The 27,314-nt window shown below is 50.0% G+C and overlaps 1 protein-coding gene across 8 annotated transcripts; it reads right to left on the minus strand.

Moving 5' to 3' along the window:
* On the minus strand, nt 1–27,268 carry SHROOM1 (shroom family member 1). Of its 8 annotated transcripts, XM_065690623.1 has the most exons (8): nt 27,179–27,268; nt 26,771–27,025; nt 6,986–9,812; nt 6,176–6,234; nt 4,079–4,636; nt 3,591–3,738; nt 2,144–2,416; nt 1–575 (listed from the first exon to the last, which is right to left on the minus strand). In XM_065690623.1, exons 3-8 carry the CDS (start codon nt 9,707–9,709, stop codon nt 321–323), a joined length of 4,017 nt encoding a protein of 1,338 aa, XP_065546695.1. In that variant the 5' UTR covers nt 9,710–9,812; nt 26,771–27,025; nt 27,179–27,268; the 3' UTR covers nt 1–320. The 8 variants fall into 8 exon arrangements, with proteins under 8 accessions (XP_065546695.1, XP_065546701.1, XP_065546693.1 ...); XM_065690629.1 differs by lacking the exon at nt 26,771–27,025 and having other exon boundaries at nt 3,591–3,735; XM_065690621.1 differs by lacking the exon at nt 26,771–27,025.
* Between the last annotated feature and the right edge of the window lie 46 nt (nt 27,269–27,314).

The following is a 27,314-nucleotide window of genomic DNA, read 5'->3' on the forward strand; positions in this document are numbered from 1 at the left end:
TATTTGTACCGTTCTTTTATTGAGATTATGTCAATCTGGAAGCAGATGGACAGACGACAAGAAGGGGAAATACACACCAAGTGAATAGGAGCAAACATCCTCTCAGTCATTTCCAACGCGACGTGCTGTACACTGCTGGCAGTTGGCCTGTCCAAGGGGAAGGCACATCCAGTGCGTGCCTAGAGCATCCCTGCCGCATCTAAGCACTTGTCAACACCACGGCACTACCGGGATTGCAAGAATCCACCAAACCCAGCCTGCGGAATTCCAGGGATAGGTCCCACGTCAGGGTGTTGCAGCGGGTGGGCTGTTGGTGGGTGCTACAGCCGGATGCTTCTCTCAAGACTTTCTAATTGCTCTTCAAAAAACTTGATCTGCTCTTCAAGGTCCTTCTGCTCAATGAGCAAAGAGGTCTTGTCCTGAACAAAGCACCGGTAGTCCTGGAGCTGCTGGGCACTCAGGTACTTGGCAAGGATGCCAGAGACCACCCTCTCCCTGCGATCCAGGTTCTCTTTCAGGTCTTTTGCATCTTCCCGCTGTCTAGACAAGAGCTTGTGCCGTTCGTGGAGCGATTGCTGATAGAACGAGAGAACAAAGCAGCACACTATGAAAACTCATCATTCCTGGCAGGCTCTACATCTTCATTTGGAAGCCACAGTCAATTTAGTTTAATTACTTCCTCTTGTGGGCTTTGTGTTCCACATGAGCTTTTGCTCGATTGAATTACTCATTCTTGGGGCTTGTTAGGTAAAGACACCCAGTGAAGCCCATCAGGGCTCACTTCCTTCCATGCTGCCCTCAGGAGAAAAATCAATACATTTAACATGCTGGGAATTTTAAAGTATCCTGTATCCATCTTCATTCAATTAGAAGCTCTTTAAGACACGTACCTTTGTATTTTGTGTGTGGCCGCAGTACCAATGTCACATCAAAAAGACATCTTCTATTAAAGCTCCTATTAAGCTGGTAACTGTCCAAAGGCTTCTTTTTAACAAACCCACCAGAGTCAAGCCTTGCCTGTTCTACAGCATTTTAGCACACTCACATTTTAGCTAACTCTCTTCCAGCTGTGATGATGCTCACAGGGAGAGCACTGCTGGGAGATGTCCAGTTCCAGACAGTGTCCAGCACAGAGCAGTGCTCACCAGCAGCACCCTCAAACAGAGTCAAAGGTCCAGCCTGCTGGTTGTGCTGACACTGGGGCAATGGCAGCACCTGGGAGGTGGTTGTGAAGATGCAGGCACATAACCAAGTCTTTATGATGCTATTCAAATACTTGGATATTTTAACACATTTACTATGAAGAGCATAAACATAACACTAGAGAAGTGCCCACCACAAAGCCAAAGTCAGTGTGAAATACAGCATCAAAGTTATTCCTGTTCATGTGAGTGACATTCCGGAGCGGGCAGATCCTGATCTCCATGTCACACTGCATGGCAGGACCCTTTTAGGGCTGTTCTGCATGAGAACTATGATAAACCTCTTTGCAGCCCAGCTCCAGGAAATCCCAGTTTTTCCAACTCTGTGCTTTTCGAGTTTCCATATGAGAGAGAACAGCAGGTATTGTATAGATAACATGTCTAAAAGCAACAAGAGCAGCAGGACAGCATCATTCCTGCGATAAACCTGGCTCGTCTCCTCTAACAAAAAGGAGACTTTTCAGACTTGAAAGGATTTCCTGGTGACATGAGACAATTCCTAGTTTTCCAGTTAAACTGGCTAGTTGAGTTAAACTGCAGGGAATTTTGTCTCAGGTTACGACCACATCTTCCTGCTCCCTACAAGCCCATTAAGCGAAGCAGAAATTCAAAGGCAGCAATTACCACATTGCAACGACCAGGGGAAAAACCCCAAACGGCAAACAGCCCCCTGAAGCCCCGGCTTAGAGCTACCCCCAGGGTTCAAAGGCCATCCCCCAGCACAAACCATCTCCTTGTGTGGCACTAACCCTGCCGGGACAGCGGCTGGTGTCATGTATAATTTAGTTTCATGTATAATTTAATCTCCTTATAACAGCAGCTGGGATTCATGTGTAGCTTACAACTCTTGTTTAGAGCTGTAAGACAATGCCACAGGATCAGCCCCACCTGGGAAGGAGTGACCCAAACAAGTAACCCCCCTCCATTCACTTGTCACTCACCTTCTCCTCAGCATCCGTGTTGCCATCGATCCTCCTCATGGCATTCTGGACTCGGGCCAGGCGGCTGGACAAACAGAGCAGGAGGCTCACCACCTTCTCCAGGTCGCCGATGAACATCAGGTAGCGCTCAAACTCATTGTGCCTGCAGACATCCTGCACCAGCGCCTCCAGCTCTGTGCCTCGCACGGCGCACGCCCGGGCGTCGGAGAGGACGAGCTCCCTTTCCCCGTACAGGGTCTGCAGCTTGGACCGGAGCCTGGACATGAGTTCCAGCTGCAAAGGGAGAAAGATAATCCTAGAAAGCTGTTATGGCCAAAGAGGATCCCGATCATTTCTAGAGGATGGATTTTCCTCGCATCGTCTGTGGCAGATTTTTGACTTTCAAAATGATTTTAAGCTCGAGGAAAGGAGGAAAAATCGAGTATTTTTCTAAGCTGTACTTAATTGTCAAACTCTGAAAAGCAAATCACTGGTAATCACCTTAACTGGTGATATAATCCCTAGCTCAGAGAGCTTCCCATCAGTCACAAGTCAACTGCAATAAGGATTACAACATGGTTACACGAGGTTATGCTCCAAGACATGAGCATCAAGTCACAGCTCCATTACCAAGCTTTACAAGGGCTGGAATTTCATTTATAATACGCACACAAAGTCAGTTCCTGGGGTGATTCAAGCAAGCTGCAGGGCCTGGGTAGTGAAGCGAGAGGCTGTTGGATAGGGAAATGTTGATGGGGAAAAAGACCCTGAGACCAGAGCAGAAGAACCCTATCAGCTATTTTGGAAGTCATCTGATGCCACCGCGAGCAGGAGCAGCAATTAGACAGTGGGTGACGAGGAGTATCACCACGTGCACAGCAGGAGGAGTTTCAGGAAGGCAGATTGTCATTACCTGAGATGGAGCATGGCCAGGTTCCTACACGGGATAAAAACCAGCTCATTCTCTGAAGCTACACATTGCCCTTCCAAGCTGCCTTAGTGCTATCTCAGTCCGTACATACTGTATGAAGTAAGAACTGCCAGTTATCTCAGACTGAAAAATACTTCTTATTCAGGCTGCCAGTTGTAATGAATTTTGAAGATTCTGAGGCCAGATTTGAGTGTTAAATTGAGATTCAGCTGCTGCGGGAGCTGGCCTTGCAAGGAAAGGTATAACCCACCCTACGTGCTTGTTCCAGGTACAACCCATCCCCAGTGACCTGCTCAGGAGAAGTATGTGGGGGAGAGATCTGAATCAAACCAGGACTTAAACAGCACCATTTATGATCAATATGCCAATTTGCCAGGACTCCATTTACCAGGACAAATGCATTCAAAGTTATCTGTGAAACATTATTATTGGGATAAAAGTCATGAATACGAATGCCCCCAGTGAAATATATAACATTAATAACAACTTATTTGTCATGGTGAATAAACTGGGTTCCTCTGATGGTCATGTACACACTTTCTTAGCCGTGATGTCATCCAGGTCATTTGGGCTGTCTCTGCTCCTGTTCAGGACTTGGCTTCCCTCAGAGGTAGGATCTCCACGCTTCTGCTTGGCGCCGTGTTCAGGCTCAGGACATTCTGCTGGTGCATCTCTGCTACTTCTGCTGTTGGAACAGAAAATAAATACCCATGGCAAGCACTTCGGAGTTTAATTCTCAAACGCTGCGTTCATGCTTTAATCCATCCTGACTTCAGAATCAATCTAAGTTCTTAAAAGATCTAAAGCAAAAGATTTGCTGTCTGGATTTGTCACAGTCCCGCGTAATAAGGTATCACTGAACCATATTTCTGGTCATACGCCCATAGCCTCAGACGTTTCTTGATCCCTAAACCATTTGCTAATGAAGCCAAAATAAAGCAATATGCTCAGGTCACCTTACTACCAGAGCATGTGATATTCATACAGTAAATTAGCTTAAAATACTAGATCATATGTCTACTCACTCATTCTCCTGCGCGTGCTGTACATCTCCCTTTTTCCTGTGTGATTTATCCAGCATGGAAATGTTAACAGGAAACAGACCCTCCATCAGGTCTAAAGCAGTTCTTCTATCAGGGTGAGGCATGAGAATATCCACCAGAGAACTGTCTTTGGCAATGATCTCCAGAGCAAGTTCTTCGTATCGCTGGTCTTCAGGAGACGGCAGCCTCCTTTTTGCCTCTCCCTTGAGGTGAGCATCGCTTTGGCTGTTGTACGTGGATGTCTCCTTTGCTGTATTCCCGTCCCCGTGGTGGGGCTGAGCTAACACTGTGTGGCAGCAAATTACTTGCTCTGGAGAAGCTGCAGGCTGCTGCTCTGGACTCTCTGCTAAAGCGTTGCTGCTCAGAGACTCAGTTCTGCATTCCTCCTCTGCTTGAGCATCTCCCTTGCCTCTGCTCCTTGGTATGGGAATAGGGGCTTCAGGAGTGAGCTCCGTGGTACCCTGACAACACAGACTTCCACTTATGTCGTTGTCTTTATGTTCACAATTCTCACATCCATCTTTCTCAGGATCATGGAGTCTAGAAGAAAGAAGACACTTCCTTTTGAGACACTTCCTCTACCACAGGTATTTTGCAGCCTCTTTAAGCAGCTACAGGATAATTGCCGTTATCTTTCCAGCTTCCTCTTGAATTCAGATTCCAGATCACCTATTCATTTTTCTTGCCAAAAAAGCAAGTCTGCTGCACCAGCCTAAGTTGTTTGAATCCCCATTTTCTAATCATGACCAACAAATATGTTTTCTGAAACAAACCCATGGTAAAAAGTGCCAACTCTGTCCCAAAGAGGAGAACCTAAATTACTGACTAATGAAACCAATTCTGGATTTCTCTTTTAATCTACTTAGTACATATTACAGAGCTATGTTCAAATGCATTTTGATGTTACTGTTCTTGCTCTTGTGAGACCTCACCTGGAGCATTGTGTGCAGTTCTGGTGTCCTCAACATAAAAAGGACATGGAACTGCTGGGACAAGTCCAGAGGAGGCCACGAGGATGATCAGGGACTGGAGCACCTCCCGTATGAAGACAGGCTGAGGAAGTTGGGGCTGTTCAGCCTGGAGAAGAGAAGGCTGCGTGGGGACCTCAGAGCAGCCTTCCAGTACCTGAAGGGGGCCTATAGGGATGCTGGGGAGGGACTCTTCATCAGGGACTGTAGTGACAGGACAAGGGGTAACGGGTTCAAACTGAAACAGGGGAAGTTTAGATTGGATCTAAGGAGGAAATTCTTTCCTGTGAGGGTGCTGAGGCACTGGAATGGGTTGCCCAGGGAGGTTGTGAGTGCTCCATCCCTGGCAGCGTTCAAGGCCAGGTTGGATGAAGCCTTGGGTGGGATGGTTTAGTGTGAGGTGTCCCTGCCCATGGCAGGGGGGTTGGAACTGGATGATCTTGAGGTCCTTTCCAACCCAAACTGTTCTATGATTCTATGATTCTATGATTATAAAATCTCACTGGAAACACAACTGTTTTTCCAAGATAATCAAGCCTCCAGAAACCATCGGCATCTTTCTGAGTGACTGAAACAGTGGAAATTCTATGACTACACAAGCGTCAGCATCACTGCCTCAGTGAGACAGAGCTCGGATGTTTTTCCTTCCTGATGCTCAAAGCAGCAAGACAGGCATGGAGAGTTCACACACACACACGTACACCCCTCAAGTCAGCTGTGTGCAAACAGTACAGTACTTTTTCCCTTTGAACCACCCCCCCAAGCCCCTGTCACACACCGCTCTCATCACACGTTTTCCAGCCTGGTACACCGTGCTGTTGCAGATGCTGTGTTTGCCAGAGCTCGGATGAGGGAGCTGTGATCTCAGGCATGTGCAGGCGAGCGGGTGCCGCAGGAGCGCAGCTCAGGTAGTCACTGCCTGCTCCACCTGGCTCCGCGCAGCAGAAATGACTGTAAAGACTGTCCCAAAGTGAAGCAAATAGTGCAGCAGATGAGTATTCCCATTTGGACCACGCAGGGTCCCAAGACAGCGGCAGACAACCACAGCTGCTGCTGGAGTTCCTGTGGCTTGGACATGGGCTCTACCCAGGCAGAGCCTTCACAGCCTTACCTGGGGGTGCCAAGAGAGCTCTGGCAGCGCCGAGAAGATGCCACTTGTCCGTGAGTGTCCTGGAAGCAAAAACACCACACTAGGACAACGAGCACCTTCACGCTAGGCAGCTGTTTCAGTTCACCCCCATGTTTGCCATCCCCAGAACAAAAGCTGACACCAGACCTCTGAGCAGGTTCACCGAGGTTCTGTGCTTGTTTGTGTGGGGCTTTTGGGGGGGTTGTTGTGTCTATCTGGTTTTATTAATGGAATTCCTGTCATGCTCTCCCCATGTAGCATCCACCTTTTCCACCTAGAAAACCAAGGAACATCTGACAACAAAATACGTGCTCTGCTCCCATAACAATTCAAAAAGTAGGTAGCACTGGGGTTCGTTCGTCAGCCTCTTCAGTGGGCTAATTTGAGTAGTACGTTGGATTATTTCCTGACCCTTTATCTTTTTTATTCTCCTTGACAACAACATTGACAGCTACTGTCCTTCAAATTCAGGACCTAAAACGGTTGGGCATTAATAAAAATCTCTCCACAAAAGCCATTCCTGGGACACTGTTCTAATGAAGTTGCTCTAGTTACAACAGTGACAGCAGAAACACAACCAGCATCACCCTGCACGCAGCACGTATGTGCGTGGAGTGCCAGACCCCATGCACACCTTGTCCCCTTCAAGAGACACGTGGTGCATCCCCCCTGCCCTCGCCTCTGCACTTGTTCATGATGCTTTTCATGTGAGCAGTCCCACAGTTCTCTGAACCAGGTGGATGGTCCCAAGTTATTCCCAAACAATAATGACTCTGTTAACATCGGTCTCACCTGTGTGGAAGGAGGAGTGGATTTTGGCCTCTCCTGAGCTCTCCCAGCTGGATCACCCGCCTGCAGGAGGCTATCAGCCAACGCACATTTGCTGGGGTAGTCCCTGCCTGCTTCCCTGGGCAATGGGCCGAGCTTTGAGGTCTCTGTACCAGCAGAGCTGGGGTTGTACCTGCTGCTCATACTCAGCGGCGGAACAGAAGCCAAATGAGGAACGACATCCGGTGATTTCTCTTTAGAGAGAACTTGGCAGAAAACCTCGTCGTTTTGCATCTTCCTGCTCCCGCTGGCATTGGAAGTCTTGCTAGGAGGCCATTTGGGATGTGACAGCCTCTTCTGCAGGGGTGGCTTATGCAGTGGGAGGTGCTGTGAACTACCTGGTCTCTGGTTAATCTTCCGTTCCATGTACTGGATAAGTGCAGTGTGCTGGATCTGCTTCAGCTCTGTCCTGGAGATACTTGAGCTGGAAAGTGCCCTCCCTCTGCTCTCCAGAGTCTTCCTCCTTGCTGCTCCTGTACCTTCCTCAGTGATTTCACCCCTGACTTGACTCCACAACACCTCCTTATCTGCTAGCTGATCGAGTTTCTCAGGTTCAGAATAACACAGGTTCTTCTGCTCTTTGGTGACCCTTTTCCTCCCCCCCATCCGACCTGTTTGTGGCTTCTTAATTTCTTCATCTCTATTGAAACATTCCAAGGATTCTAGAGGAGAAGGGGAACAAGCAACCGGTTTGGCATCCTCACTTGAACCGGATAATGAGAAGGACCTAAGGTGTTCAACTGATGGCCTTTTAGAGGGCTTATGCCTCAGTCTAACTGGCAAACTCATCTGCAAGTCTTTTCTTTTAAAGGAGGTTTCTCTCAGAACCTTCTTCTGAGCCACTTTAAGTTTCTCTCTGTAGTCATTCTTGAAACTCTCATCCATGAGAATGAGATCTTCAGTCTCAAGCAGGTCATCACCGCACTGATGGTGGTGGTTGGTCCTTTGACTGCTTTCCCTCTGTAGCTCTAGATACCGTGCTGAGCAGCTGCTTGCTGGGGATTCCTTCAGTGAGGTCCCCAAGTCCTCTTTACCCTGGGTGAGCTGGTTGTGGCTCAGGATATCGGTGGGTTTCCCTCCAGACAGATAGTAAAGCATGGGAGTTGTCTGCCTGCTTATTTGTTCACCAGCAAGAGCATCCCGAGGCTGCCTCAAGAGCTGCTTTTGAAATCCAGGCTGGCATTTCTGAACAGGAGGCTCCTCTCGTTCCAGCCGTACGCTGAGGTCAGGACTGCTGGTATTGACCTCTTTTTCTTTCTTGGCTTCATGTGAAAAGTGAGATGGGGGCTTTTCCTTAGGACTGATCAAAGACGTTTGGCCACTATTACCATGGCAGCGCCTATCACCCTGATCCCACTCCTCACAGCGTGGAGGCTGCGCTTCAGCAGGACCGTAACCACAGGACAGTGCTGACCTCTGCATTTTGGCTGGCTCATTCAATGGTTCCCTGATATCACTTCCAAGTGTTCCTTCAGAGTCACAGCACTGATTTTTGCCTGTACAACCGTTCAGCTTCCTGGAAGCGTGCTCCATATATTTTAAGTCACAACTGTTCTCAAACCCACCTTGATCCACACCTGAACGCAGCTCGGCATGGGGAGGGCATTGAGGGCAGGGCAAACATCCTCTTCCTTGGCTGGGCTCTGTCACTGTGCTCTGCACATCTCTGAGAGCTGGCTGATGTACACTGCAGGGACACTGTTTGTCTTCTTGTGTATCATTAACAGTGTTAGGGTGGGTATGCACGGGGTGACAGGACTTGGAACTCTTCTCTTCAGGATCTTCATAAGCATGAACTGAATTGTAAGCAGAAAGTATGTGGGGGATATTGGCCACAGAGTCAGTCTTTAAATATTCCTGAAAAATGGCTGAAGAAGGTCTGCTGAAGATGTGTGGATTGCTTCTCCTCACAGGCTGCTGGGATGGGCTCCACTCTCCATTTTCCTCCATCTTTAACCCCTGACTTTTTGATGTAGATAGCTCATTTGCAGAGTCCGAGGAAAGGCCCTTGTTTTCCGGAGTCTTTTCCTTAGCAGCCACTATATCTTGCTCCGTTACTTCATCCCTGTGCCGACCCCATGGTACATCCCTATCCACCAGCTGACCGTCCTGCATGCAAGGAGCTGGCTGCACACTCCAGTCACCATGACTTCCAGAGCTGTGTCTTCCTCTTGAGTTTTCCAGGTGTCTGGTGACTTCATAGCTATCGAGTCGCATGGGAGGAGAAGGTGGAGGTGCTGCTGGAGGAGGAGGTCCCTGATGCGAAGTCCCCCGGGTAGGAGCGCTTCCAGAGTGCTCGGTGAGACCAGTGCTGCGAGAGTTGTGGCCGCTCGGGCCTGGTGCTCTGCAGGGATGCAGGCACCCGTGGTCAGAGTTTGCTGCACTGAGATTATAAATACCTCGTACATATTCCGAGTCCATGTAAGGTGCCTGCTCCGGAGGCCAACAGCAGTTTTCACCATAGCACGGTGTGATGGGATACTCTGGAGCATTTGATCCCCCCGAGAAAGAGCTGTAAGCAGAGTCCACTCTTCCAGGGAGCTGCAGGAGATGCTCTGCACTGCTGACCGACTTCACTGGTGAAAGGCCGCGGCTGCTTCCAGGAGAGGACAGAGGCTCTGCCAGCTCTCCAGTTCTGCCACGCTGCCTCTGAGTCCATCTTTCGATCCCCTTCCCAGACGAAGTCATGTTGTAGCATTTCCAGAAATCAAAGGCTGGTTAAATATCCACAACAGTTGTCAGAAAAGCACATTTTCCTCTGTATGCACATGCCGATAATACCTAGAGGATCCTAAAAACAAAGAGAAACGTGAAAACCTGAGTGGGAGGATTCTCATTGCACCTGGGGACATCAGAGAGCATCACACACACGTGCTCCAGATGAGAGCTTGGAAATAGCATTTGGAGTAACAGTTAAATTTCTGCCTTCAGTAATTACCAGGATCTTGGAATAGTCATTTCCTCTATCACAAATGGAGCAACCAAGTCTTTAATGACAAGAGTTCTCCAGACCTTTATTAAGTCTAAGACTATACATACAATTGGAAGATGCCCTCTCATTATGACTGCCAAACATCAAGGGGCAGAATCAAAACACAGCTGGAACTGGATGAGCTTTAAGGTCCCTCGCAACCCAAACAAGGCTGTGATTCTGTGATCAAAAGAAAGCAAAGCCTTGAAACCCTTCAGTGACACACTGCCCCAGTAACACGCTCCTGAGGAGACAGAACTGTCTCCAAATCCTACCAGGATAACACGTACCTGATTTCCCCAAAAACGCTGATCTCACCAGACCTGAAGCCCTCATTCCCAACCTGAACCTCTGCAGCAGGGCCTCAAAGCTGGCACAGAGAGAGGCTTGAGGGGTGACGGTGCTGTTTAATCAGAAACCTCACATTCCTGCTTTGTTTCAAAGACAGTCCTGGTATCATTCATGTTGATCCAAAGGAAGAGATGGACAGGAGCCAAACCGCACGAGTTAATCTATAAAGGGAACTTGGCCTGGTGGGACACAGTAAATAAATGAACTGGTTTCTGGGAAAGGAAAACAGAAGGAATTTCTGCTGGGCTTTTTTGGACATCACAGTAAGAAACGGACTCAAGGACACCTGGAGAAGCTCTTTAGGGATGATCTAAAAGGCAGCTGTGAAATCTCGTTCTCTATCCCTGAATAACAGGGAGGCAGAGGGAACGCGAAGCATCGCCGGCTGATGACGACATCCCACATCCTTCTCACCAGGCTCTCTAGTGAAGAGTTTAAAGAAATAGAAACCTTGTATGAAGGTGAAAGGGAAGCCTTGGGCTGTTTGAAGCTACAGAGACAGAAAAGCAGCAGAGAGAATGACTGCAGTGACACTAAATGCAGGATCAGGCTGTACCACAGTCCCTATCGCACTGCTGTTATGTTACCTCGGTGAACAGCCTGCACCTGGGAGCCTGGACCGCCACAGTGAGTGTGAGCATCGTGTACTTGAGGGTGCTGGGAGCGCACAGGATCAGACCCTACGGGAGCCACATTCCACAGGAGACCCAGGAGGCAGATCCCTCTGCCATTCTTATCTCCATTTTCTAAGCCTGAATTTTCTCGCAGTGGAACCACTCCAAGCAGCCCTATTGCTCTGTTGCTATTAACGGACAGGGCCAAGTCTTCGTCTGGGACACGCTGGCGCAGTTCCATTAAGTTACTGGAGCCGCTCAGATTTACAATGAGAATTTGGCTCTAACTTCTCACAGCTACGTATAGAATCTACATAACAGTTGTGGTTTGGTTTATGTATGCCATCGAAAGCGCTCTCTTGGTTCCCTACACCGCTGCTTCCCAACATCTCTTTTCCTCCTTTATTTCAAGCTATCTCTTCGGGATGCACAGGGAGGTCAGCGACTGAGCAGCTGTCCTCCAGACACCTCTGCTGAAATGCAAATAAATGGTACCGAAACGCATCCTAGGAGAAACCTGACATATTGCTTTTGGAGGAGATGCTTCCTAAACTCTGGAAGCAGGACTGTTGATCTCAACGTGTTTAAAGAGCTATGTGAGAACTTTGTCACGCAAGAGGAAAACATTACTGTTCTGACCTGCTGAAGCCCCCAGCCCCTCACCGACTGCTGCTACAAGAGCAGTCGCCACCTCAGCCTCCTCGCTCCGGGGAAAGGTGGTTTGTATTGCACAACCCTGAATTCCTTGCAACCAACTCAGTGGGTCAAAGCCTCGAGTCTCTGGCAAATTAACTCTGTACAGAGGAAACTCAGTGCCTCCAAGCTGCAGTCACAAGTTCCCTGTTTTCCAAGGCCAAGCTCTCTTTACCAACACTGCCTATTTCTAGTCCATTTCTGTAAAACCGCCGTTTTTAAATAAGTGGGTCCATGGAGCTGAAGGGGAAGCCCACAGCTCTTCATGTGCATCGGGCTACAACACGCAACTGCTCCCCAAGCAACGCGCGTGGCCTGTGTGTGAAACGCAAAGCAAACACCGTGACCAACCTCCCCACATTATGTCATGTACATGCTTGCGAGTGACCCGTTTGTTATCAGCGAGCAAACACCTGATGTAAATATTAGCCAGAATTCCTCAGATTCCAATGAGCTGCACACTGCACAGCACCCGACCCACCTGCTTCACAGCCCAGCACACGTAACCGCTACCAAAGCATCACCTCTGAGGCTCAGGCGAGCCTTGGGAAGCCTTGAGAGTCTGAAATCCTGGGGAAGCAAGTGCAGAGCCTGTGGAATCGCATCACCTGCAGCAGGTCACCTGCTGACCATCAAGCTGTGCACACGCGCATTACAGAATCATAGAATAGTTCGGGTTGGAAAGGACCTCAAGATCATCCGGTTCCAAGCCCCCTGCCATGGGCAGGGACACCTCACACTAAACCATCCCACCCAAGGCTTCATCCAACCTGGCCTTGAACACTGCCAGGGATGGAGCACTCACAACCTCCCTGGGCAACCCATTCCAGTGCCTCAGCACCCTCACAGGAAAGAATTTCCTCCTTAGATCCAATCCAAACTTCCCCTGTTTGAGTTTGAACCCGTTACCCCTTGTCCTGTCACTGCAGTCCCTGATGAAGAGTCCCTCCCCAGCATCCCTATAGGCCCCCTTCAGGTACTGGAAGGCTGCTCTGAGGTCCCCACGCAGCTTCTCTTCCCCAGGCTGAACAGCCCCAACTTCCTCAGCCTGTCTTCATACGGGAGGTGCTCCAGTCCCCCGATCATCCATATGGATGCATTCTCAGTGACTCCAAGATGCGAGATGTCTGGAAATAAGAGCTGCTCTTTTGACCAGACTATGAAATATCCAGAAATTCCAGACAAATGTCTGAAGTCTTTAAATTCCATCACTTTCACATGACTGAAATGTGAGGATACCACATGCAGGAAAGCGTGGCTGCTGATATCCTTGTGCCCAGCCACTGAAAGCCTGTTCCTCTCTTTTTCCCTTTATTATTATTTTTTCTAGCCTATAATCAACCATTTTACCTCCTAGGGCTTCCAGCTTCAGGTTTCAAAGAGGCAGGCAAGCATATCAGATGACATCCCCTTTAGATGACTGGAAAACACATTCTGCTGCTCTGCATTTTCCTTGCAAAGACTTCTGAGGACTCTAAACCCCAGATTTCCCATCTATTTCCAGCACTATCATGCAGTAGCCAACACTTGCCAAGGGTATCTTACATCTAAAACCAAGGACAAGCTTTCAAGTTTGGCTTATACAGGCCCAGTGGGAAACTTACCCTGCTACTGGGAGCCAGGGAAAGTCACAGTATCAGACATCCTCAAAGCAGAGCCTAAACGGGGTTTAGATGAGGGTTAAGCCTTGTGCGCACAGAAGTAAATCTCAGCACAGGTTGAGGAATGTAAACTGTTCCAGTAAAAGCCACAGATAGAGACGTGAGGGTCTCCGGAGCAATGGAAGTGTCTTGAGTAATTTAAAGGAGGATGAAAACAAGAATAACGCGTCTCAATATCCCCTTTTCCTAGTGGGGAAGGTGGCAGTGGGGACATGAATCTTCCTGAACTTCCCTACCCAGCTATGCCTTGTTCTCCACAGATGGAAGAGATTCCTACTGTCGAGTGCAGGAGCTTTGCTTGAACCACAGTGCCAGTACGGGTCCATCTCCACCTTCCCCAGAGTCACTTCCCACCCAGGGATGGCATCTCACTGTTGGACTTGACCGCTGGCATTGCAGTACCATGCAAACATGGCCAATGTAAAGCTGTGGCCCAAATACAATGCTTTTGGACCAGAGACCCACGGTCCCATCTCTGGCCAAGGGTTTAATGAGGAAGATGAGGCTTGGCAATTGGTCACAGCCCTGCGAGAGGCCTTTCCTGAGCACCAGCAGAGTCTGACCTTTTAATGAGAGCAGTCACCCGCCACATACTTCCCATTGTCCTTGAATTCCCTGACTTCCCTTATTCAGCCTCAGAAATTGCTCTCGGCCTCTATCGTCATCGCTCCCTCATCTGCTGAGCACCAAGCACTTGTTTTGGTTTCTATCTCTGAAAGCACGCCTCAAAACGCACTTCTGCCCCAAATCACAGCTTCCGCCCAAGCGCACACGTTCCCCTCCAATCATTTCCACTTCATCCCTTCTTACTTCAGCACAATTTTTCTCCCTTTTTAGGGCCTAATCAAGTTCCTTTAATGCCATAAATTTCCCATCCACATTGCTGCAAGAACAGACCCAGAAATAGTCAAGAGCATTAAAGAATTACAGGCTTCCAAAGTCAAAACGCCAGAAAGAAAAAGCCTGATGACACTGCTGCTTTTAGAATCAGTACACATTATCCTGTATCCTAGAGAACTCCCATGCCTAAAGCTGCTTTCCACCCCAGGTTAAACATTTCAAATACGGTTTTAACATTTTCCAGGCTGTATCCTGCTTCTTCATCTGTTTTCCTGCTGACTTTACAGAAGGGATGGGAGCAGATGGACTTTGGCAGCAGATGCTCTGAAAAGAAACCCAAGAGCCCTTGCTGGGGAGAAAGGATCAATAGAAAACACGACACTTCCACACATTACGCTTTCCCTCCTGCCACCTCCACTAGCTCATGCCTGGGTCAGGATGTGCTCTTGCACCATCTCTAATGGTCCCATCTCCTTCGTGGCCCTGTGAGGACCGGTGTGATCCTCCAGCTGCTCTGGGACACGGCCACTGTCCAGATGAAGGAAAGTCTGCTCACATGGGGAGAGCCATGAGACCACCCGGCCGGCAGCATGGACACAGACACTGCGGCCCTCGGAGGTCTGCACTCAGGGTTTCAGGGAGCTGCTTTCCCTCCCCAAGCACACACTTGCATAGAGATGAAGGAGCAGTTACTTAGACTATGGACCAGCAGAATCCCCTTCCCACCACATTTACAGCAAGTGTGATACAAGCAACACTGAGTAGCCAGAACGTGCACTCTTCTCTTGCATAAAGCAAATATCCAGATAGGCATCACAGCAACCACAGAGAGACAATATAGACCACATACAGCCATCTAAAATATATGCACTCACTCTGAAACGATGCTTGGGTTAGTTACCTCTAGACACCTGAAGGCATATCCATGGTAAGTGCAGCTGGAACAAGTTTTCTACCTCCAGTTTTCTTCTTAGGAAACAAAAGCCGATGCTTTGGTTCCACATTCCAGCCACGTCTGCAGAACAGATCTTCCAAACACCAGACCCTGAAGTGTTTTCAGTGCAACTCACACAGATTCAGAGGTGGTTTTTCCGGTGCCTCACCTGGTCCATCACACCACAGGGATGTGTCCAAGCTGCTCCACGCACAGCGCCAGCATCAACCTGCACCAGTGACTTCCACATACACCCCTCTACCCCTCTGCTGGAAAGTGCCCCGTGCCGTGCCCAGCGCTGCAGTGCACAGGGAGGGAAGCAAGCCACGGGCTCGGCCGTTTTGCTGTTGCACCAGTCAATTATTAACAATGGTGCTTTTCGTGCCCAAGCTGTTGGCAGCGGCCAGGACTCCCATTTGGCACAATGGAGAAACTCCACAAAGATGCTGCTGAGGCCCCCAGCACCCAACACACTCCCTCCTGTGCATCCCGCCAGGACAGCATGGCCCGAACAGCATCCTTCACTCTGCCGCACCTCGGCCTTTGCTGTCCCCAGCTCTGGCTCTGAGGCAGCCAAGAAGCATTGCTACCAATTAAACCCAACTAAAAGCGGATTAACTCCAACAAAGTAGCTGCACTTGGTTCTCTTACAAAGTTAAGTTCCGCTTTCAGAGGGGGAGAGCAAAAGGAGCATACCATAAAGGTTAACGCAGTCCAAGGAAACACTGGGGCTGGGCTTGATGTGCTGCAGGCTTCGTGGTGGGGTTTATCAAGTGTTCTGCTCATAAGACAGCACAGAAGGCACAGAGATCGAGGCTTTCACCTCTCCTGTGCCACTCTGAATCAACTCAAACACCCACAATAAATTCTGTCCTGCCTCCAGCCCTATGCAACAGAGCCTGATACTAAAGACCCTCATAGGGGGAGATGAATTCCCACAGGCTTCCAGCTGGGATTAAAAAAGTAAGCCGATTTTATGCCACTGTATTTTTCCCCCTCAGTCTAAGCTCCCAACTGGATAACGCCACGCGGGCAACAGCTTCTGTTCTCGTGCATCATCTCTCAAGGGAAAACTGGGGGTTCTGTCCGCATCCTGCTCACCTGTGGCACGTTCAGTGTGTGCATGGTGGGATGCCGGGACACGGATTCAGCTTCTGCTTCTTGCCTGGCTTCACCATGGTCCCCAAGCCAGGCACTACTGAAGCCATCACAGAGCTCCAAATCCATCCCTGGTTCACTGCACGGAAGGAGGAGAGGATGGGGATAATTCTGCTGGAAAAGCTCAACTCCACGTACCCTGTGTATGGGGGAACACGGGAGCCTCTGGAATACAGTTCACTGATTCATTCAGCCCATGTTTGAGGTTGTTCTGCAAGCAAACACCCCGGCTCCTCCTCACTATCCCGTCCCAAACAGGCCAGCCCTAAGCCTGACTTACTTTCCAGTACACGATGTGCCCAGTAACTCCTGGAGTATGCAGAAGGGCTCCTGGGAAGTTACTCAGTAACTAGCTCGCTGTTTAGTCATCCCATTAAATACCGCTTCCACAAAGCAGCAACGAGGTAGCTGATGGAGCTGTGATCTGCAGCAGGAGGCCAAGGGACCATTCCCAGAGGCCCCAGAAACGAGAAGTAAAACACCTCACACTGCGGGATAGCAGCTTGGAGGGAAGAACTCAAACCGGAGCAGCTCCTCCTGCCAGGCCATGAGCAAGGCTCCCACATGGGGACAGAGCCACTGACACAGCGCTGGTTGTGCCCTCCCTGTGCCGGAGCTTCGTGCATGCCCTGGGAGGGTGCTGAGGCGCTGGCACAGGGTGCCCAGAGAAGCTGTGGCTGCCCCATCCCTGGCAGTGCTCAAGGCCAGGTTGGACACAGGGGCTTGGAGCAAGCTGCTCCAGTGGAAGGGGTCCCTGCCCGGGGCAGGGGTTGGAGCTGGGTGGGCTTTAAGGTCCCTTCAACCCAAACCAGGCTGGGGTTCTATGGTTCTATACATTCTACGAGTGCTACTCCTAAACTACAAACCATTTGCCTTGTAAAGAAGTCACTACATACTACATGTGCCCTGCAGCTCTAATGGTGAATTGGTCCAAGGCTGGATCCAGCAGCACTGCCATCAGGGAGGACCCCAGCCACATTCACCTGGGGAGACCACAGGCCTGCGAGACACTGGCAGAGCCAACAGGGAGGCAGGGTAGAGCTCCCTGGGGGTCCTGACTGCCACAGGAGATCCATGTTATACAGACACCAACAACTAAACCTTCCCTTTGCATGAAGCGCTGTGGATTTGGGCTCAGTAATTGCCCTTTGCTCCATCCCCAGAGTCAAGCTCAGAACAGTTACCCCTGGGAGATGGGGGTAACCACAGCCCTGCCGCAGCTGAACCACAGTAATATGCTTGAGGACCAGTAAGGACCGAATGAGATGTGATGGAGAGATCCCGAAACAGAGAACTTGCAGCTGCCTGTGGCAATTCAAACCACCACAACACACTGGAGTCAGAGAACATGACTGCACCAAAGCAGAACCTTACTCTCGTATCGGGCACGAGCACGGCAGCCATTCATTCAGCACCACTAGGAAATAACCAGGGTATCCCCAGGAGATGGCCAAGTCCTGGAAAAGCCGCTTAGGTTTGGTAGCTAGGAACGTACGTGGTAACAACAATAAACAGGGCCAGGAGGAAAAACAGTCAAAGGGGTTTGTAAAAACAACAGAGCCGAGGCTCATTTCATTTGTCCCTGGGTTCCTGAACGTTTGAGCGCATTGACATCATGTTGGCAAACCCTTCACAACCAGATATATTGCTGTACAGGGCAGGTCCCCTAACTGAGAGCTACGGCTTTCAGGGAAGCCTTGAACCTCTACAGCCACTGCTTTCGGTGGTGTACAAAATCTCATGACGCTCCTGATACAGATGTCAGGGGTTACCATCAATACCCCTGTTGTTTCTGAATGCTGCAAGGGGTTAGGAAGTGAAATCCCAAAGGGGAAGCAACACAAACAGCAAATGTTGGCCATAAACCCCTCCAATCACCCAGTGGGCTGTCACCTTTTGATGTTACTGTCATGGCTTGGCATCGGCTGGGATACAGATGGCTGCTGGGGGTTACTGGCTTCCAAAACTAGGTCAATGGTAGCACAGATATGAAGCAAACATCCTGGGTTTTACCCACCCAAACCAAGTAGCAGCAGCCTAACAGACAAAATAACATCTGAGACCTGTCATCAACCCCAGCCTTGCAGGTGTGGCCGCCCTACCCAGTGACCAAACCAGCTAGCAGGGCAGAGCACTGAGACAGACGCGCATTCGCTGCTTTTTCACTAGAATCCAGTAATTCAAAGGGCAGGAAATCCTTCTGCAGGATATTACAGCAAACCTGATGGTTTTTATCATTTCTTAATAGTTAATTGTTCGGTAATAATTTCTAGAAGAAAGGCAACACAAAGCCACTGCTATTGTTCCAAGTCATACCTATGTACCAGCTATCAAAGGCAGGTCCCCGTGTTCCTTCGGTCCCTGCTTGGTACAACACGTTCTGCACCCAAAGGCACTTACACCCGTTTCCTCTGCTCATGCTCCTCTGGAGGAGGATTTCCCATTCACAGCCATGTAAGAAGCTGCAAGGAGCAGGAGTTTCTGGGCAGTGTGGAGCAGCGGCAAGTGCTGCGTGCTGGGGAGAGCTCAGCTGCCAAGAGTTCCCTTCGGCTGGTGCCACTGCCAGGCAGCACGGCCGTGCTGTTAGTCCTGTAAAGCTTCACTGCGAGCTTTGGGTGAGTGAGGTTACAGGCTCTGTCCCTGGCAAAATATAGAATGGCTTTGTACATATAGGTGAGAACAATCGGCTACTACTCGAAAGCCTCATTTAGACAAGTAAAACAGCATTTAGTCAAACAAGGCTCTGGCTGCAGCCATGCTGTAAGCACATTTCAACATAGACCACCAGAGTCTGAGCTCTTCCAACCCAGAGAAGCATCTTTAGGTGATATCGCACAATACTGAGACATTTTAGTTTTGGGATCGAGGGGCTGTACCAGCCTGGATAAGAGGGTTTAATTTTACTGTTCAATATAGTTTCTTGAACCAGCTGAACTTCATCTCATGTCGCTCATGGTTTCTCAGTGATCCCTGGGCCTCGGGATGGAATCTGCTCAAAGCATTTAAATGGAAACGTGGCTGAGTCAGTGTTGCTGCTGACGGGAGCGACTGCCATCTCCCCTTCTCACTTCCTTCTTTCCTGTCCCCAACACTGGCCCTGCTGTGACTCTCGGACCCGTTGGACTCAGCTGAGTTCACTCGGTTTGCTAACCTGGCAGAAGCTGTTCAGGGGTTATTGAGCTGGAAGAGCTCACAGAGGAACAGGGCGAACGTGGAGTCGATGCCAGGGGAGCGGAGCGTGCTGCCGGGCAGGACACCGCGCCTCAGCAGCACCGCAGCTCGAGCTGCGACACAGGAACGCATCCCAAACCAGGTCAGGGTTAGGCTGTGCCAAGCTCCCTTCGATGTTAAACCCAGTCTCGGTGTGAAACACAAGCAGCTTTAGGGCCCGAAGTATGAAGGTGCATCTATCACTCAGCCCGCAAACACAGGCTCACCAGAAACCCACTTGGAGTCTGACACTGATTCCATGGGTATCTGTGGCAAAACTCTTTATATTGGCTAAATGAAAGGGCATTCAAAAATGAAACAGGGTGTTCCGTGCCAGGAATGTGGCACTCCTGTGCTTTCTTCCACACATAATTAGAAAAACAGAATTTAAATGCAACTTGTCACTGCCCTCCAATTGAGGAATCACACTCGTAGCTAAGTGTGAAAGAGCAGCACAGGATGGCAATAAACAACTCCCAAAGAAACTGTGATCTATTTGTTTAAGCACTGTAAAATGTGAGTAAAGGAGAGAGGGATGTGATGGTTCCCCGGGGACCAGGCTGAAGAGCAAAGTGCCAGCTGCTGCCTGCCTCTGTCATCAGAGTGCGAGCTCCCCTCTCTGCACTTACATACACAGCGAGTGCTCCTGCTGGTGCATCGATCCAGTTACAAGGCAGAGGCTCCCTGCTCCCCCTCACAACACTCGAGTACAGCCGGTTCTTTGCTCTGGGGGCCTAAATAAATGATGTAGCCATCAGGTGTCATAGGGAAAAGGAGCATTACACGATTAACTTCCAGGCCCAGAGCAGGATTATTACACTCCCAAATAAACGGATGGACAGCAAGGAAAGCCATGGACTCTGCCAGCAGCCTGGTCCTGCAGTGTGTGGGGTAAGGGAGAAATTACACAGGGTCAACAGATACAGACCACAAAGGTCTGGGCATTAAGTACAGTTCAGCTCAGAATAATGACTGGCAATAGGTATGTCTTTCTTATATGCCTTTGTTTGCTGTCATGGAGCTTATAAATGTATAAGCCCAGCAGGACTGAACTAATGTCTTCTGATAAAACCCCAGTGTGTCTCACAGGGTGACTTGTGCACACACTTTCACAAGTAAAAGCAGTATTATTCTGATAATCGAACAGTAAAAAGAGTTTCAGAGGCCTCCAAGCAAACCTGGCTCATTCATCACACTCATTTGGCCTATAGTCTGGAAATGCCAGTGCATCATTTTAGTTTTGGAGCCTCTCTGGACTTCAGAAGGCATTGGGATGTCAGAATAACATATAAACCCATTTAAGATTAGTGTGTTAAGCAGTACACCTTTCCCTTTCCATGAGCCATAGAATCATAGAATAGTTCGGGTTGGAAAGGACCTCAAGATCATCCAGTTCCAACCCCCCTGCCATGGGCAGGGACACCTCACACTAAACCATCCCACCCAAGGCTTCATCCAACCTGGCCTTGAGCACTGCCAGGGATGGAGCACTCACAACCTCCCTGGGCAACCGATTCCAGTGCCTCAGCACCCTCACAGGAAAGAATTTCCTCCTTAGATCCAATCTAAACTTCCCCTGTTTCAGTTTGAACCCATTACCCCTTGTCCTGTCACTGCAGTCCCTGATGAAGAGTCCCTCCCCAGCATCCCTATAGGCCCCCTTCAGGTACTGCTAATAAGGACCGTATCCTGCAAGCTGTGCACAACGGACGCGTCACAAGAGTTTCCACTACGGAAAAAGCTCAGGAGCACACATCAAGATGTTTTAATGTGGTAAAGCTGTAAGGCGTCATTAACAGAGAACAGGCAGCAGAGAAGGTGTCTGTTGTGGAAATTGCTGTAAGTGGCTGGACAAGATGCTGCAATTCATCTGGGCTTTTTAAATTTGATTTTAACCATCAAAAGAAGCCGTTTCCTCAGACACGCCACATGAAATCCTGTTCTAGCGCCCGACAGCTCACTAGCAAACGCCACAAACCTGGAAAGGGCTTCTTTAATAGGGGCAAATCCTTCTTGTTTTACCAGTCCGGTTTATGTAATCTGGGCAAAATTACTTGCACTACACATCTATATAGATAGAGAGAGAGGGGCTTTGAACTCAGCACATCTCAGACAGAGCTGACTGAAGCTATTCAATGGAGAGATTTAGGGCTACACAGAATTTAGCCACATTCATGCAGTAAGTTAATGGCTGAAGCGGAAAGAACAAATCTGTTTTCCAGTGCCTTGCTCCACTGACCGGACCAGGTTTCCCATGTTGGATGGCCACACAGCAGCCAAGCTTTGTGGGTGCATTTCCAGAGGTGAGCTCAGGTTATGGCCTCAGCTCCTTAATCCCAAGGCACCCAAGAGTACATGTGCAAGCTCATAAACACATCAGAACTGGTTCCACTGACCCTCCTGACCTGCCACCCAGCCACCTCTGGAACAGCACAGGGGCAGTTCTACAAACCACATCACTTACCATGGGCCCTAACAGGGCTTTGTGCATCTCCTCTCCATTAGCCCGTGAGATCTGCCACAGGGAAAAGGAGAGCAGCTGGTGAAGGTCAGGCAGGGACCGACACATCCCAGAGTCGCTCTCACCCATGGAATTCTAAGCTCGGATAGGGTTTGGCACCTGCCAGATACACGGGGCTCTGCGCCCTCGCTGGAAAACACCACATGGCAGGAGCAGAAGCTTGGCCTGCCCAGGACAGATGCTGCTTCCAGAGGGAATCGTATTCGTCCCTTATTTCAACTTACTTCAGCCAAGGGTTTGCAGGGAATTCTCATGAGGCTGGGGCTGGAAACTCAGCTTCACATGGGTCAAAGCGTCAGAGACGCGATCCGTGCCACGGAGATGTGCCAGGAGCAGCCTCCTGCCATTGCCCCATTGCAGATATCTTCAGTTTGACAACCAAATTGTTGTGGTTCACATCAAAAATCACGCCTTCAGCTTGTCTACAAAAACCTTAAAAGCTGTTGTTTTGTGCCAAATACGCTCTTCCAATTTCACCCAGAATTAAACAACGTCTTTCAAGGCACTCGGGCCATGCAAAACTACCGAAGAAGCCCCAGAGTGTGGCCATGGTCAGCAGGCACTGACCTGAGTGTAACCTGTGAGGCACCTCAAAAGAGAGAGCAGTAAGAACCTAGATGAGCTTTACAGTGACCAGTCGCAGTACAACAGACCCTTGGGTCAAACCTTGACGTTTTATAGGCTCTAAGGTTACCACAAAACTCAGCTCAGAGAGCGCATTCACCACCTAAACCGTTTGGTTCACGACTTGGGGGAAGGCTGTTGACAATTTCTAAATAAATGCTTCTTTGGAAGCTCAGTAACTTCCTGCAGAAAAAGCAGGCAAAATTCTGGCCGATTTATGTTTATTACCATAAAAAGAAAAGGAAGCTCCCTTGTGGCTGCCCCATCCCTGGCAGTGCTCAAGGCCAGGTTGGACACAGGGGCTTGGAGCAAGCTGCTCCAGTGGAAGGGGTCCCTGCCTGTGGCAGGGGTTGGAGCTGGGTGGGCTTTAAGGTCCCTTCCAGCTCTAAAAGCTTTCAAACCAGGCCCGAGGTTTCACTAAAGGCAGGCTCAGGACAGCCCAAGGCGCAATGACTCCCGGACAGATTCATAGCAGAAAGACATTCTTCTCTAATTCCAGTCATATTCCGTCCCCATTCCTAAAGCCAGAAGCCTCTGCAGTAACAGAGACAGGTGCAAGGAAGCCCCCGATCCAAGAAGCAATCTCATATAGCTCCATGCATGGAATGCTGCACCAAGAATAAACTCCCACAGAAGAGAGATTCATTTCATACTCCGGATGAAACCCAGGCAGGTTTGTGTCCTAGAAAGGCCCACGTGTATCAGCAGTGCTCACATCTCCTGCTCTAGGTACCTGTTGCAACAAATGCTCATCCATCTGACTGGAACATTGCAGCTGGAGCTCTGCTCATGGGATCTGGGGGCTCTCTTTTCAGGTTCCAGATGACGTGCTCCAGCTGTTTAAGGACAAGGCTCAGGGTAACACATCCTATTCTCGAGTTCCAAGAGATTCTGACAACCCTTTAGGAACCAGTAGCGCTTGTCCTTTGGAGTTCACACTGAAAACCTGGCAGGGAACAGCCACTGCACCAAGCACTTGGCTTTGATTCACTGGGAAATCAAAGAGATCTGAATTTGGGGCTGAATTTAAATCCCTCAACAATCACTCCGCATAAGTTCAGTGGAGACGGGGGGTATTAAAGTTTCCATGCAGTCGATCCATAGCTTACAAGGCTATTCCTGGAATTTCTTTTGGAAGCTCAGCATCACCCACAGCTGGGGAAACCTCCAAGCTCTGCTCTCATTGCGGTGCTGCTCGGATCAGTGAGGTGAAGCAAAGGAACCACCAAATTCAGTGAAGAGTTAGGATCAGGTGCCTACAGTAGAGTAAAAGCACGTTGAGGCTGGGCTGATAGGCCAGAGGGGAAAGGAGGAGCAAGGTTGTCCTAGCAAGGAGGCTTGAAATAGGAGCCAGGAAAGGAAACTGGGAGGTACCAAAACAAGCACCCAAACCCCACTGCGTTTATAGGGTGATGCAGCTCTGCGAGAGCAAGTTCAAGCCCTCCTGGAATTTACACACAAGAAAAGCCTCAAAATCCATTCCGAGCCATACAGCACGCAGCCATGCACACACCCAGGGCCCAGACTGGCAACTGCATCACTTGTGATGATGCCCAGGACTGGTGGGGCCTGGTTCCCATTCTGGCTTGATGTGCATTGTACAACCACAGTACAGGAAACCTGCTGAGTCAGCAGGAGCATCACTCTCATTTACCCAGCATTTTGGGGAAAAGGCAGCGAATCCTGTATTCCTACGCAGCAGCTTAGGGAAAAACTGATGCCCTGCCTCATTTCAACACTTCTGACCTGGCACTGAAAGACTTTGTTTCCCACGCCTTGCAGAAGGGAACTCAGTTCTGGTTTGCATGAATTTGCATCAGGATGTGCTCTTTGTTGTTCCCTCTGAAACTCTTCCCAAGCCTGGGAAATTAATGAGCCTGGAAAATGCTTTCATTTCTTTTTCAAGTAGCTTAGAGTTTGAAGATTCTGTTCTCAACTGCAATCTTCAGGAGCTCCCGGCTGTGGCTGGACCGACTCTGTGCCAGTCCCAAAGTGTAAGGCATAGAATCATGAAACAGTTTGGGTTGGAAGGGACCTTAAAGCTCCTCCAGCTCCAACCCCTGCCCCGGGCAGGGACCCCTTCCACTGGAGCAGCTTGCTCCAAGCCCCTGTGTCCAACCTGGCCTTGAGCACTGCCAGGGATGGGGCAGCCCACTCTTTCTCAGGATGCCTGGATGCAGTTTGCCATGTCCAGCCCCAGCCCCACTCACAGGAATCGGGCCCTCTGCATGTCGGGACCTGCACCTCAGCACTGCAGAAAGCCACACAGGAGACAGCAGCAGAGGTGCAAAACTACAAACCCGCCCAGGCAAACTCCTCACCAAATCCATTTGCATCTTCTCGCCCCATTTGTAAACAGCTGGAAAGGCTTTTGTGGCTCCCTCCCACACACACTCGAAAACACTTTGCTTTCTGTCACCTCCCCTCTTTATTCAGCCTGGATTTCTATCTCCTAAGCACACACTCAGGTTGCTTGCAGTTGTAACCTCACTATTTTCTCATTAGCTTTCCCACTACGTGCACGCCATTGGAGATGTTTCTGGTTTTTAAGCACACCACAAATATTCTGCAGAACTCGGAGCACTCGAGTTCGGAATTCTTTAGAGTACATTTCTCCACTGAAAGACACTCAGTTCCTACCCGACGCTGCCTCATTCTTGACATTAAACGCTGCTAAGGAGACCTTTCGTTGTGAGAGAAGGCTCCTGTTAACCGGTCTCTGCACAGCAGGGAAAGAGGGGTCTGGGCACTTACTGCCCCGGGATGTTTAGCAGGAAATAATTACGCAGCTGAGGTCTTTAGCAGGCAGATTGAAGCCCCTCCCGCTGAAGGCAGCCTAAATAAGGGGCATTGTTCCGCAGCACGGAGCTTGGCCCTGGAGCTCCACAGACTGCAAACTAGGAAAGAACCCCTGAAACACGCACCGGGCCTGACAAAGCCACTCTGAACTCCCCTGCTCCCGGCAGGCAGCGGTCGCTCCCGCGCCGTGCAGGCGGTTGGAAGCACGGGACCTAAGAGCAAACCCCCCCCGCCCCAGGCTCCCGTTTCCCGTCATTAGCACCAGGCACGAACTGATCCCAGCGCTCCAGGCTGCGGCTCCCTCCGCCCGGCCCCGAGCATCCCCCGCATCCCCGTTCTTACCGGGCGCATCCCCCGGCGCTCGGCAGCCGCCGCCGCGTCCCCGAGCGTGGCCAGGACAGAGCCCGCCGGGGGCCGGGGACGGCGCCGGGCAGGGACCTGCCCAGGGGGAGGCACGGAGGAGGGGTCAGGATAATGAACCTGAACCCAGCGCCGGGGAGAGGGGGGCAGAGCCCCGCAAGGATCCCAGCGCCGTCGGTAGGGAGGGACCTCAGGGACCATCTGGTCCGACTTTCCCAGTCAAAGCACGACTTAGGGGAGATGCCCCAGCATCCTGTCCAGCCAGATCTTAAGCGTCCAGGTGGGGAGATTATCCCAGGGGCTGATTGCTCTCATTAGGAAGAAATTTGCTCTTATGTCCAACCGGAATCTCCCCAGGAATAACTTGTGCCCATCAGCCCCATCTTTGCCATATGACTCCAGCCCATCCACATCTTTTTTGGGTGGTAAGGACCAACTGCACACATATTTCAGCTGTGGCCTGACATCTTTATCTCTGCTGGCAATGCCCTTGTAAACATAACCAACCATTCCACTGGTTTTGTTGGACCACGGAAAAGGAATCCCAGCCCAGCTCCCCACACCTCACAGACTGGATGGGATTCTGCTGCTGGCCAAGGCCTTCAGGACACAGGATCTATTCCCAGGACAGAGCCACTTCAGTTGGAAAAGACCCTTAAGAGCATCACCTTTAACCCAACACAGCCACGTACCAGCAGCACATCCACATAGGAAGCATAAGAACAGAGAGACTGGAAAAGAATATAATCCTGGGATTTATTTTCCTGCAATTTTAAGAAGCTCAATTGCACTTGAGCCCTTCTCTCACTCAGGGTCACATAAGGACTCACATTTCAACCCTGGCTGACAACCACAGAATAAATAAGACCCCTGAGCGGAAAACCACCATTTCCCAGCCCTAATGGAACCCCACAGCAGAGGCACTGCGACAACAGCCAGAGCTGAGAGTTATGTGGGAGCAGTCAGAACATCGCTGTAAAATGAAGACTCACAGCCAGGAGACAGCACCTTACCTGAGCTGAGGGAACAGCAGCAGGCGCTCTGTTGCTCGCTGTTATGAGTCTTCAGGGCTTTCTTTGCTCTCCAGCTTGCACACAAGAGCTCACCAGGCAGGAGAATGCACCAGGGAAGGTGGAAAGGGTAACAAGCAGCTTAGCAAACTCCACTCCCCAGCAACAGGTCACAGCAAGAGGCACAACATCCAGTATAAAAGACCCCAGTTTCCTGGTTTTAATATAGTTTGTTCCAAACACTTTCTTTCTGCCTTTCTGGGTAAAAGAGGAGGGAGAGAGCTGCAATCCTGCCTGCATGGCCATGAAGCGAAGGGAACAAACCAACCAACGCAAAAAACCCACCTAACGTCTACCAACTCCCATTTTCTCACTGAGCCTTTCTAGATACCTGTAGCATCCAATACATACCTGACTGTAGGATTGCATAACTTCACCTTGCACCTAAAGGAAGCAAACTATAAGATGCTCTCAAAGCAGCAAACGCCCACCTCCAGCCTTTCTCCTTAGCAAAGAACATGTACCAGGCTGCCCCACCCTTTATATA

This window comes from Lathamus discolor, chromosome 10 (assembly GCF_037157495.1).
Source record: "Lathamus discolor isolate bLatDis1 chromosome 10, bLatDis1.hap1, whole genome shotgun sequence".
NCBI lineage: Eukaryota > Metazoa > Chordata > Aves > Psittaciformes > Psittacidae > Lathamus > Lathamus discolor.

Coding starts and splice junctions, on each gene's coding strand:
- SHROOM1 (XM_065690621.1), bottom strand. CDS start 9,709: ATGACTTCGTCTGGGAAGGGGATCGAAAGATGGACTCAGAGGCAGCGT. Junction 3,739..4,078: donor CAGCACGCGCAGGAGAATGA/GTGAGTAGACAT, acceptor CTGTTCCAACAG/CAGAAGTAGCAGAGATGCAC. Junction 576..2,143: donor ACACGGATGCTGAGGAGAAG/GTGAGTGACAAG, acceptor TCGTTCTATCAG/CAATCGCTCCACGAACGGCA.